Source organism: Cyanistes caeruleus, chromosome 15 (genome assembly GCF_971803275.1).
Source record: "Cyanistes caeruleus chromosome 15, bCyaCae1.hap1.1, whole genome shotgun sequence".
In the NCBI taxonomy this organism is placed as follows: Eukaryota; Metazoa; Chordata; class Aves; order Passeriformes; family Paridae; genus Cyanistes; species Cyanistes caeruleus.
In genome coordinates this window covers 15,923,520-15,934,765 of record NC_141715.1, presented here as the reverse complement: position 1 = coordinate 15,934,765, position 11,246 = coordinate 15,923,520, and the positions used below count along the sequence as shown (strand labels likewise).

The 11,246-nt window shown below is 53.7% G+C and overlaps 2 protein-coding genes across 2 annotated transcripts; both read right to left on the bottom strand.

Annotated features, from left to right (window-relative positions):
* Nucleotides 1-349: 349 nt before the first annotated feature.
* LOC111944624 (protocadherin beta-15-like) lies at nt 350-4,694 on the bottom strand. The gene has a single exon (XM_023947340.2). It carries the CDS (start codon nt 4,071-4,073, stop codon nt 1,629-1,631), a length of 2,445 nt encoding a protein of 814 aa, XP_023803108.2. The 5' UTR covers nt 4,074-4,694; the 3' UTR covers nt 350-1,628.
* An 83-nt stretch (nt 4,695-4,777) lies between these two features.
* LOC111945748 (protocadherin beta-15-like) lies at nt 4,778-11,239 on the bottom strand. Its single transcript, XM_023948403.2, has one exon. The coding sequence runs from the start codon at nt 8,511-8,513 to the stop codon at nt 6,069-6,071; it is 2,445 nt and encodes an 814-aa protein (XP_023804171.2). The 5' UTR covers nt 8,514-11,239; the 3' UTR covers nt 4,778-6,068.
* Nucleotides 11,240-11,246: the final 7 nt, after the last annotated feature.

The window sequence follows — 11,246 nt, the reverse complement described above, 5'->3', positions numbered from 1 at the left end:
CAACTGCGCCCGCCGCCGCCCGCAGCCCGCGCTGCCGCTCGCCCCGGACCGAGACTCCAAAGCTTTCCACACACCCGGCGCCAGCATCACAATGCGCCCTTTCCCAGGACAGCGCCAAGCCCACACCCACACCAGAACCACGCAGCCTCATCGCTCAGCAGGACAAACCGAGCACACAACGGGCGATGCTGACAGCACGGGCAGCAAATGGAAACTCCCCGCCTGCATCTCCACGCTCACCAACTGAATCCACCCATCCATTCTGTCAAGCGGTAGAGTGAGAAAATCCCTCGCAGAAGCTTGAAAACCTTTGTGAGGTCTTTCCCAGAGAGAACGTCTCGACAAAGAATTCCGTCTCTACGTAAGTAGTCAGTCTTTATTTCTAGTCTACATAGTTTTACAATTTTTAAACTTATAGTTATAGCAATGTTAAACGTTCTAGCCTCAGTACAAAACATCTTGAGGGTGTCTTTATGAATATTCTATGCATCACAGACATCGTTCAATCAGTGATTATAGCTGGGGTGGCAATCCTTCTCCAGTGGAATGAGCAAAATAATTCTCAGTACAGTTAAGTAGATAAATGGAGAAAGGGGAAAAATGAGAATGCAAACACTCTAACACAAATGGGGAAAATCGTGTAGGGACAGCTTTCTAGTCACATCAAGAAGCCTCTGAATTCAGAAACAAGAATGAGCAAAGAAAATTCAAAGTCCTGTTTTCCTGTTTTTCTTGATTCTACCTTCAGAAAATTATATTTCATGGACAAATGGCGTTCTCATGCTCATAAAGACAATTAAGAAGTTTTCATGACTCTCCACACTTACAGCCTACCCTAATGCATCTTTCAGTGCTGAATTTCCAAGACAATCCCAGGTGTACAAAACAAAAATACACTTTAGATAAAGGATGATTTTGTGCATTTTTCTGCTCCTCTCTGCCTTGAAGAAGATGAGGCCCCTGTACTCAGAGGGTCAAAACAGCCTTTTACTCTGCAGAACTGGAACTGCCAGCACAGCAATGGCTGGATGGGACAAATTCACTGTTTCGCTGGGCAGCATTGGTGGAGCATCGGCCAATGCAACAAAGGGTGGACAGACATACTGAGGGAAAAGTGTTACACACAAAGCCCACATACACAGAAACCTGCAAAGCCCAAGAAAAAAAAAATCCCATGCTAACAAAACTTCATGACACAGTATTCAGAAGTACCGCGATTTTCTGAGCTGGGCAAAGTGCTTTGGGCCATTTCAACAAATGTGAGATTTGTTTAACCAAATGAGCAACTGTGTTACAGAAATGAACAAACAAGAGTTTCATGGATGGGTCTGACAACAAGAGAAAAAGGAGCATAGCTGGAGTGTTAACCCCCTTCTTAAAGTCTGTCAGAAATTACCATATCAGAGATGAAGTATATAACTGCCACAGTGACAGCCCAACTTCCTTTTTTTATCTTCTATTTTTCTCTTTTTGAAAGCCTGACAACTTCTATTCTGACTTAGAATATGAACGGAATTCTTTATGCCGTTTGGAAACACAAGTTTTCCCTGAAGGATCCAATGCCAAATGCCACTGCCTGGATCCCAGTCTACCACAGGAATTAAATTCTCTGGCAGTGCAGAGCCCAGCTAGTTGAAGGAAAGAGAATTGAAGTGTCCTGCAGAGAGAGTGCCAGGATTGTCTGGTGCCGTGTCCTCGGTGCTGACAGGGACACAGGGGAAATGCTGTTCATCCTCCGGGCCCTGGCCCACGGCGCAGTGCTGTGGTGGCACGCTGGGCAGGATGGGCTTGAGGAATTTGAACTCGCTGTTGCCCGAGCCCGTTGTGAGGCTGATCTCGTAGCAATAGGCGCGGGGCAGGCTCCCTGCAGCGGCCCCATCGGCCAGGCCGCTCTGCAAGTTGTCGGCACCATAAAGCACATGGCCAGCCTTCAGCTCCTTTCTCTTGCACACCTTGCGAGCCACAAAGAGTGCGGTGGAGACGAGGAAGAGCAGGGAGACACACACCAGGGCAATGATTAAATAGGTGGTGAGGGAGCCAGCCTGATCCTCTGGCGCCGGGCTGCTGTGCCCGGGGAGGCGCACGTCTGACAAGTCCTTGAGCAGGAGCGCGCTCACAGCTGCCGTGGCCGACAGGGGCGGCTTGCCGTTGTCTCTGACCAGGACAAGGAGCTTCTGCCTCACGCTGTCTCTCTCCGTCACCGGCCTCCTCAGACGCACCTCCCCGCTGTGGACACCCACCGTGAACAGCCCTGGCTCGCTGGCCCTCAGCAGGTGGTACGAGAGCCACGAGTTCTGCCCGGAGTCGGCATCCACGGCCACCACTTTGGTGATGAGGTAGCCCGCCTCGGCCGACACGGGCACCAGCTCACTGGACGCTGGGCTGCTGTCCTGGCCCGGGTACAGCACGAGCGGGGCGTTGTCGTTCTCGTCCAGCACCACGAGGCGGACGCTGACGTTGGCTCTGAGGGGAGGAGAGCCCGCGTCAGAGGCACTGACCGTCACCTCCGTCTGCCTCAAGCGCTCGTAGTCCAGGGGCCGCAGCACAAACACGTGCCCGTTCTCAGAGTTCACAGACACGCACGAGCACCAAGGCCCCTCTGCCGCCTGCACCGCTGCCAGCGAATAGCTCACCTTGCCATTGAGCCCCACGTCAGCGTCGGCAGCGCTGACGGCTCCAACAAACACCGTGGGCACATTGTTCTCACGCACGTACATGGTGTACGACGTCTGGTTGAAGACGGGGGCGTTGTCATTGACATCCGAGATGTCCACGGTGAAGGTCTGCGTGCTCGTCAGAGGAGGCGACCCCGCGTCTGCCGCCGTCACCCTGAGGATGTAGCGAGCCGTCTCCTCGCGGTCCAGCGCGCTCACTGTCACCAGCTCATAGTAATTCTTATAGGCTGGCCGCAGCGAGAAGAAGAGCTGATCCTCGAGGCCACACGAGATCTTCCCGTTGGCCCCAGAATCCCGGTCCCTGACCGTAAACAGGGCAACCACCGTGCCGGGGGCTGTGTTCTCGGGGAGGGGACTGCTGAAGGAGCTGACCACCACCTCTGGGGCATTGTCATTCACATCCACCACCGCCACCAGCACTTTGCAGATGGCTGAGAGTCCTCCACCATCTGTGGCTCTCACACTCAGTTCATGGCTTTGTGCTGCCTCAAAGTCCAGAGGTTTTGTGATTTTAATTTCCCCAGTTGTGTTATCAATCACAAATGTGGAGTCACTCTGATCTGCAGCTTCACTGAGTTGGTATGAAATTTCTCCATTTACTCCTGCATCTTGATCTGTTGCTGACACGGTCAGAACTACTGAGCCTTCTGGCATATTCTCCAGAACCTTCCCAATATAACGCTCTTGTGTGAATATGGGAGGATTGTCATTTACATCCAGAATAATAATAGAGATCTCGATGGTGCCACTTCTGGGAGGAGAGCCACCGTCCACAGCAATAACATGGAAACCCATCTCTGCATGCTCCTCTCTGTCTAGCGGCTTCTCCAAGACAAGTTCAACGTACTTGTCTCCATTACTCCGACTTCCAAAGGAGACAATGAAATATTTGTTCTGGGGAGAGATACTGTATGCCTGGACTGTGTTGCTGCCAATATCGAGATCCCGAGCCACCTCTAGTGGGAGACGAGAGCCTGGCTCGCTCGTCTCCGGAATTTTAAAAACGACTCGTTTCTCGGGGAAAACAGGCGAATGATCATTAATATCTTCCAGAACCACCTCGACCCGAAAGAACTGCAGGGGGTTGGAGAGCAGCAGCTCGAAGGGGAGCATGCAGGTGGCGGACTGGCCGCACAGCTCCTCCCGGTCCAGCCTCCCCGCCACGAGCAGGCGGCCGGAGCCGCGCTCTAAGGCAAAATGCTGCCGGCCGTCCTCCGACACCAGGCGGGCGCGGCGAGCCGAGAGCTGCGCCGGCGTCAGCCCCGCGTCCTCCGCCAGCTCGCCCACCAGGGAGCCGCTTTCCGCCTCCTCGGCTACGGAGTAGCGGATGGGCTCGGCGCGAGCGGGCGGCAGCCACAGGAAAGCAGACAGACAAAGCACTTGCCTTGCGATCGCCATGGCGCCGCGGCGGCGGCGGCCGGGGTCGGTGTGGCGGCTGTCGCCGGTGATTCCCCGCCGAGAGCGGCCAAGCGCGGGCCGGGCGCCTTCTCTCGCTGCCTCCGCTTCCGCCGAAAGCGGCGCCTGACACAGCCGGGAGGTGCCGGCAGCGGCTGACACGGGGCAGCGCTCGCCAACGCAGCCGCTGCCACCTCCGGCCGGCTGCGCTGCGCTGATCTCAGCTCGCTCGGGCTCAGCTGCGCTGCGCTGAGCCGAGCTGCGCTGGGCTGGGCCGGGCCGGGCTCGGCCGCCTCCGCTGCCGCAGCCGCTCGGCGCCGCCTTGGCCGAGGGCACCACCCAGCGGTGCGCGCTGCAACTGCGCCCGCCGCCGCCCGCAGCCCGCGCTGCCGCTCGCCCCGGACCGAGACTCCAAAGCTTTCCACACACCCGGCGCCAGCATCACAATGCGCCCTTTCCCAGGGCAGCGCCAAGCCCACACCCACACCAGAACCACACAGCCTCATCGCTCAGCAGGACAAACCGAGCGCGCAGTGGGCGATGCTGACAGCACGGGCAGCAAATGGAAACTCCCCGCCTGCATCTCCACGCTCAGCAACTGAACCCACCCGACACTGCTTCAGACTGGGGACACAGCTAGAAAGTACCTCGCACAATTTTGAAATGTCCTCACAGGGCTATCCCAGAAACAACGTCTCTACAAGGTATTCTGTCTTCACAAATGTGTGTTCTCTTTATTTCAGTCTAATACATTTTTTTTTTTCAGCTTGTAATCCCGAGGCTAATCAAATTTACAATTTTAACTTTATAGCTTCAGGAAAACATAGTGTGAGGGAGCCTCTCTGACTATTTCATGCATCACAGACGTCATTCAAATAACCAGTTATTACAGACGGGTCGGCAGTTCTTCTCTACAGGAACAGGATCAGTAAAATGCTCAGTACATTTCAGAGAGTAGAAGGAGAAAGGGCAAAAATGGGAATGGAAGTGCACTGGAACAAACAGAAAATCATGCACTGAAAAATCTCCACTACCATCAGTAAGTCTTAGGACGCAAGAAAATAATTTAAAAGACCAACACAATGCCCTTTTTAAAAGTTCTTCTTGACTCTACCTTCCTATAATTGTCTTTTAGTATTTGTGGAGTTTTCCTTCAATGCATCCAAGGATAATGAAGATGTTATAACAACTCTGTTCAGTTACAGTCTACTCTAACACTATTTGTGCTGCTGTATTTCTCAGGCAATCCTGAGCTGACAGAACACCCAAGCCCTTCTTTTACACCAAAGGAAGATTTCCTGGTGCATTTTGCTGCTCTACTCTGAGCTAGAAAAGGAAGATGAGACAGCTGTTCCAATAGGGTCGAAATCACCTCCTTCCCTGCTGGGCTGGCATTGCCTGTGTTGCAAAGGCTGGGTGGGAGCAATACCCGGCTTCACCAGGCGGAACGACTGAAGCATCTGCAGATATTCAGTGTCTGCACAGACACAGCGACAAGAAAGCAAAGCACACAGAGCTCACATCTCTGGAAGAGACAACCAGAACCCAGGGGAGAAAGGGCCTAGTGCTCACATGATATTGTGACAACTCAGTACTCACAACTTCCTTGGTTTCCAGAGCTGGGAAAAAGACCTTCGGCAACTCAGTGTGGACAAGATTTGTTTGGCCAACAGTGACACTGTCTTAAAGATCAGTATAACAAGATTCTCTCTCTTGTGAGACAGCAACAAAAACAGAACACAAATGTGAGTGCTAGCTACATACTTAAAGGCTGTTAGAAAAGGCAGAAGCTGACATGAAACCCATGACTATCTAAATAAGAAAAAAGTTCCATCTCTGCTTTTGGAGTGGCAGACATTTATTCCAAAAAGAATTTGCAGGAAGTTGGTCAATCGAATTGCAAACCCAGATTTACACTGCAGGAACCACTGCCAAATGCCTACTGCCTGGGTCAATTCTTCCCATGATCACTGAAGCCTCTGGCAGTGCGGAGCCCAGCTAGTTGAAGGAAAGAGAATTGAAGTGTCCTGCAGAGAGAGTGCCAGGATTGTCTGGTGCCGTGTCCTCGGTGCTGACAGGGACACAGGGGAAATGCTGTTCATCCTCCGGGCCCTGGCCCACGGCGCAGTGCTGTGGTGGCACGCTGGGCAGGATGGGCTTGAGGAATTTGAACTCGCTGTTGCCCGAGCCCGTTGTGAGGCTGATCTCGTAGCAATAGGCGTGGGGCAGGCTCCCTGCAGCGGCCCCATCGGCCAGGCCGCTCTGCAAGTTGTCGGCACCATAAAGCACATGGCCAGCCTTCAGCTCCTTTCTCTTGCACACCTTGCGAGCCACAAAGAGTGCGGTGGAGACGAGGAAGAGCAGGGAGACACACACCAGGGCAATGATTAAATAGGTGGTGAGGGAGCCAGCCTGATCCTCTGGCGCCGGGCTGCTGTGCCCGGGGAGGCGCACGTCTGACAAGTCCTTGAGCAGGAGCGCGCTCACAGCTGCCGTGGCCGACAGGGGCGGCTTGCCGTTGTCTCTGACCAGGACAAGGAGCTTCTGCCTCACGCTGTCTCTCTCCGTCACCGGCCTCCTCAGACGCACCTCCCCGCTGTGGACACCCACCGTGAACAGCCCTGGCTCGCTGGCCCTCAGCAGGTGGTACGAGAGCCACGAGTTCTGCCCGGAGTCGGCATCCACGGCCACCACTTTGGTGATGAGGTAGCCCGCCTCGGCCGACACGGGCACCAGCTCACTGGACGCTGGGCTGCTGTCCTGGCCCGGGTACAGCACGAGCGGGGCGTTGTCGTTCTCGTCCAGCACCACGAGGCGGACGCTGACGTTGGCTCTGAGGGGAGGAGAGCCCGCGTCAGAGGCACTGACCGTCACCTCCGTCTGCCTCAAGCGCTCGTAGTCCAGGGGCCGCAGCACAAACACGTGCCCGTTCTCAGAGTTCACAGACACGCACGAGCACCAAGGCCCCTCTGCCGCCTGCACCGCTGCCAGCGAATAGCTCACCTTGCCATTGAGCCCCACGTCAGCGTCGGCAGCGCTGACGGCTCCAACAAACACCGTGGGCACATTGTTCTCACGCACGTACATGGTGTACGACGTCTGGTTGAAGACGGGGGCGTTGTCATTGACATCCGAGATGTCCACGGTGAAGGTCTGCGTGCTCGTCAGAGGAGGCGACCCCGCGTCTGCCGCCGTCACCCTGAGGATGTAGCGAGCCGTCTCCTCGCGGTCCAGCGCGCTCACTGTCACCAGCTCATAGTAATTCTTATAGGCTGGCCGCAGCGAGAAGAAGAGCTGATCCTCGAGGCCACACGAGATCTTCCCGTTGGCCCCAGAATCCCGGTCCCTGACCGTAAACAGAGCAACCACCGTGCCGGGGGCTGTGTTCTCGGGGAGGGGACTGCTGAAGGAGCTGACCACCACCTCTGGGGCATTGTCATTCACATCCACCACCTCCACCAGCACTTTACAGATGGCTGAGAACCCTCCCCCATCTCTGGCTGTCACACTCAGTTCGTGACTTTGCGCTACCTCAAAGTCCAGAGGTTTTGTTATTTTAATTTCACCAGTTTTGGGATCAATCACAAATACTGAGTTGCTCTCATCTGCAGCTTCACTGAGTTGATAGGAAATTTCCCCATTTACTCCTGCATCCTGATCAGTTGCTAACACGGTCAGAGCTACCGAGCCTTCTGGCATATTCTCCAGAACCTTCCCAATGTACACCTCCTGTGTGAAGATGGGAGGATTGTCATTTATATCCAGAATGACAATTTCCACTTCGGTTGTCCCAGTCCTGGGAGGAGAACCCCCATCTACAGCAATGACACTGAAACTCATCTCTGACTGCTCCTCTCTGTCTAGAGGCTTCTCCAAAAGAAGTTCAAGATACTGCTTTCCTGTAATTCGAGTTCCATAGGAGACACTAAAATGTTCGTTCTCGGGAGAGATGCTGTATGCCTGGACTGTGTTGCTGCCAATATCGAGGTCCCGAGCCACCTCTAGTGGGAGATGAGAGCCTGGCTCGCTCGTCTCCGGAATCTTAAAAACGACTCGTTTCCCGGGGAAAACAGGTGAATGGTCATTGATATCCTCCAGAGCCACCTCGACCCGAAAGAACTGCAGGGGGTTGGAGAGCAGCAGCTCGAAGGGGAGCATGCAGGTGGCGGACTGGCCGCACAGCTCCTCCCGGTCCAGCCTCCCCGCCACGAGCAGGCGGCCGGAGCCGCGCTCTAAGGCAAAATGCTGCCGGCCGTCCTCCGACACCAGGCGGGCGCGGCGAGCCGAGAGCTGCGCCGGCGTCAGCCCCGCGTCCTCCGCCAGCTCGCCCACCAGGGAGCCGCTTTCCGCCTCCTCGGCTACGGAGTAGCGGATGGGCTCGGCGCGAGCGGGCGGCAGCCACAGGAAAGCAGACAGACAAAGCACTTGCCTTGCGATCGCCATGGCGCGGCGGCGGCGGCGGCGGCGGCCGGGGTCGGTGTGGCGGCTGTCGCCGGTGATTCCCCGCCGAGAGCGGCCAAGCGCGGGCCGGGCGCCTTCTCTCGCTGCCTCCGCTTCCGCCGAAAGCGGCGCCTGACACAGCCGGGGGGGGCCGGCAGCGGCTGACACGGGGCAGCGCTCGCCAACGCAGCCGCTGCCACCTCCGGCCGGCTGCGCTGCGCTGATCTCAGCTCGCTCGGGCTCAGCTGCGCTGCGCTGAGCCGAGCTGCGCTGGGCTGGGCCGGGCCGGGCTCGGCCGCCTCCGCTGCCGCAGCCGCTCGGCGCCGCCTTGGCCGAGGGCACCACCCAGCGGTGCGCGCTGCAACTGCGCCCGCCGCCGCCCGCAGCCCGCGCTGCCGCTCGCCCCGGACCGAGACTCCAAAGCTTTCCACACACCCGGCGCCAGCATCACAATGCGCCCTTTCCCAGGGCAGCGCCAAGCCCACACCCACACCAGAACCACGCAGCCTCATCGCTCAGCAGGACAAACCGAGCGCGCAGTGGGCGATGCTGACAGCACGGGCAGCAAACGGAAACTCCCCGCCTGCATCTCCACGCTCAGCAACTGGACACATCCAAGCGTTCTGGCATAGGACAGAGTGAGAAAATCCCTCGCAGAAGCTTGAAGCGCCTTGAAGACTTTTTCCCAGAAAGCACATCCTACAAGGAATTCTGTCTTCACGTAAGTAGTCAGTCTTTATTTCAATTCTATATATTTTTACAATTTTTGAACTCAGAATTATACCAATGTTAAGGAGTCTAACTTCAGCACGAAAGAACTAGAGGGTGGCTTTATTAATATTCCATGCATCACAGACATCGTTCCAAGAACCAGTTATTATAGCTGGGGTAGCAATCCATCTCCGATGGAATGAGCAAAAGAATTCTCAGTACAGTTAAGTAGATAAAAGGAGACAGGGGAAAAATTAGAATGCAAACGCTCTAACACAAATGGAGAAACTTTTATAGGGACAGCTTTCTAGTCACATCAAGAAGCCTCTGAATTCAAAACAAGAATGAGGAAAAAACCCTCAATGTCCTGTTTTCAAGTTCTTCTCGATTCTAAATCCACAAAATTACATTTCATGCACATTTTGCATTTCCATGCATATAATGACAATTGACTGGTTTTAATGGCTCTCTACATTTAAGAACCCAACCGACTACATACTCTAGCGCTGTATTTCCTAGACAATCCCTGGTGGACAGAACACAAAAGCCACACACAGGTCAAATGAAGATTCTCTTATGCATTTTCCTACTCCTCTCTGTCCTCAAGAAATTAAGACCCCTGCACTCATGGGGTCAAAAGAGCCTTTTACTCTGCAGAGCTGAAATTGCCAGCATTGCAATGGGTGGATGAGACAAATTCACTCTTTCACTGGGCAGCAATAGTGAAGCATCTGCAGATGCACAAGGGCCAAACAGACAGACATGTTGAGAAGAAAGTGTAACACACAGGGACCACACATCTCACACAGAGACATCCAAAGCCCCAGGAAGAAAAACACCCATGATAAGAGGACATCATGTCATGGAATTCAGAACCATCTTGCAATTCTGAGCAGGGCAATGGGCTTTGGGCCATTTCAGCAAGTGTGAGATCTGTCTACACAATTGTGCAGCTGTGTTAATACCAATGAATAAGAGTTTCATGGTCTGGTCTGACAGCAAGAGATACAGAAGAATAGCTGGAGTGCTAACCCCCTTCTTCAAGTCTATCAGAAATGGCCAAATCAGAGATGAAGTATATAACTGCCACAGTGAGAGCCCGACTTTCTTTTATTTGCTTCTATTTTTCTCTTTTTGGAGAACCAGGCAACTTCTATTCTGACTTGGAATATAAGGGAAATACCTTATGACATTTAGAAACACAAGTTTACTCTGAAGGTACCATTGCCACCTGCTGCTGCCTGGATCCCATTGTCCCACATGCATTGAAGCCTCTGGCAGTGCAGAGCCCAGCTAGTTGAAGGAAAGAGAATTGAAGTGTCCTGCAGAGAGAGTGCCAGGATTGTCTGGTGCCGTGTCCTCGGTGCTGACAGGGACACAGGGGAAATGCTGTTCTTCCTCCAGGCCCTGGCTCACGGCGCAGTGATAGATAGTGGATAAGAAGAAAAAGGGCTTAAAGAGAATGGAAATAACTCTATCACAAATGGGGAAACTTCAGTAGGGACAGCTTTCTAGTCACATCAAGAAGCCTCTGAATTCAGAAACAAGAATGAGCAAAGAAAACTCAAAGTCCTGTTTTCATGTTCTTCTTGATTCTACCTTCAGAAAATTATATTTTATGGACAAGTGGTGTTCTCATGCTCATAAAGACAATTAATAAGTTTTCATGATTTTCCACTGTTATAGCCTACCCTAATGCATCTTTCAGTGCTGAATTTCCAAGACAATTCCAGGTGGACATAACAGAAATACATATTAGATAAAGGATGATTTTGTGAATGTTCCTACTCTTCTCTGCCTTGAAGAAGATGAGAGCCCTGTACCCATAGGGTCAAAACAGCCTTTTACTCTGCAGAACTGGAATTGCCGCACAGCAATGGCTGGATGGGACAAATTCACTCTTTGAGAGGGCAGCATTCGTGAAGCATCAGCAGATGCACAAATGGTGAACAGACATACTGAGAGAAAAGCATAAAGAACAAAGCCCACATACACAGAGACCTCCAAATCCCCAGAAAGAAAAAG

Coding starts and splice junctions, on each gene's coding strand:
- LOC111945748 (XM_023948403.2), bottom strand. CDS start 8,513: ATGGCGATCGCAAGGCAAGTGCTTTGTCTGTCTGCTTTCCTGTGGCTG.
- LOC111944624 (XM_023947340.2), bottom strand. CDS start 4,073: ATGGCGATCGCAAGGCAAGTGCTTTGTCTGTCTGCTTTCCTGTGGCTG.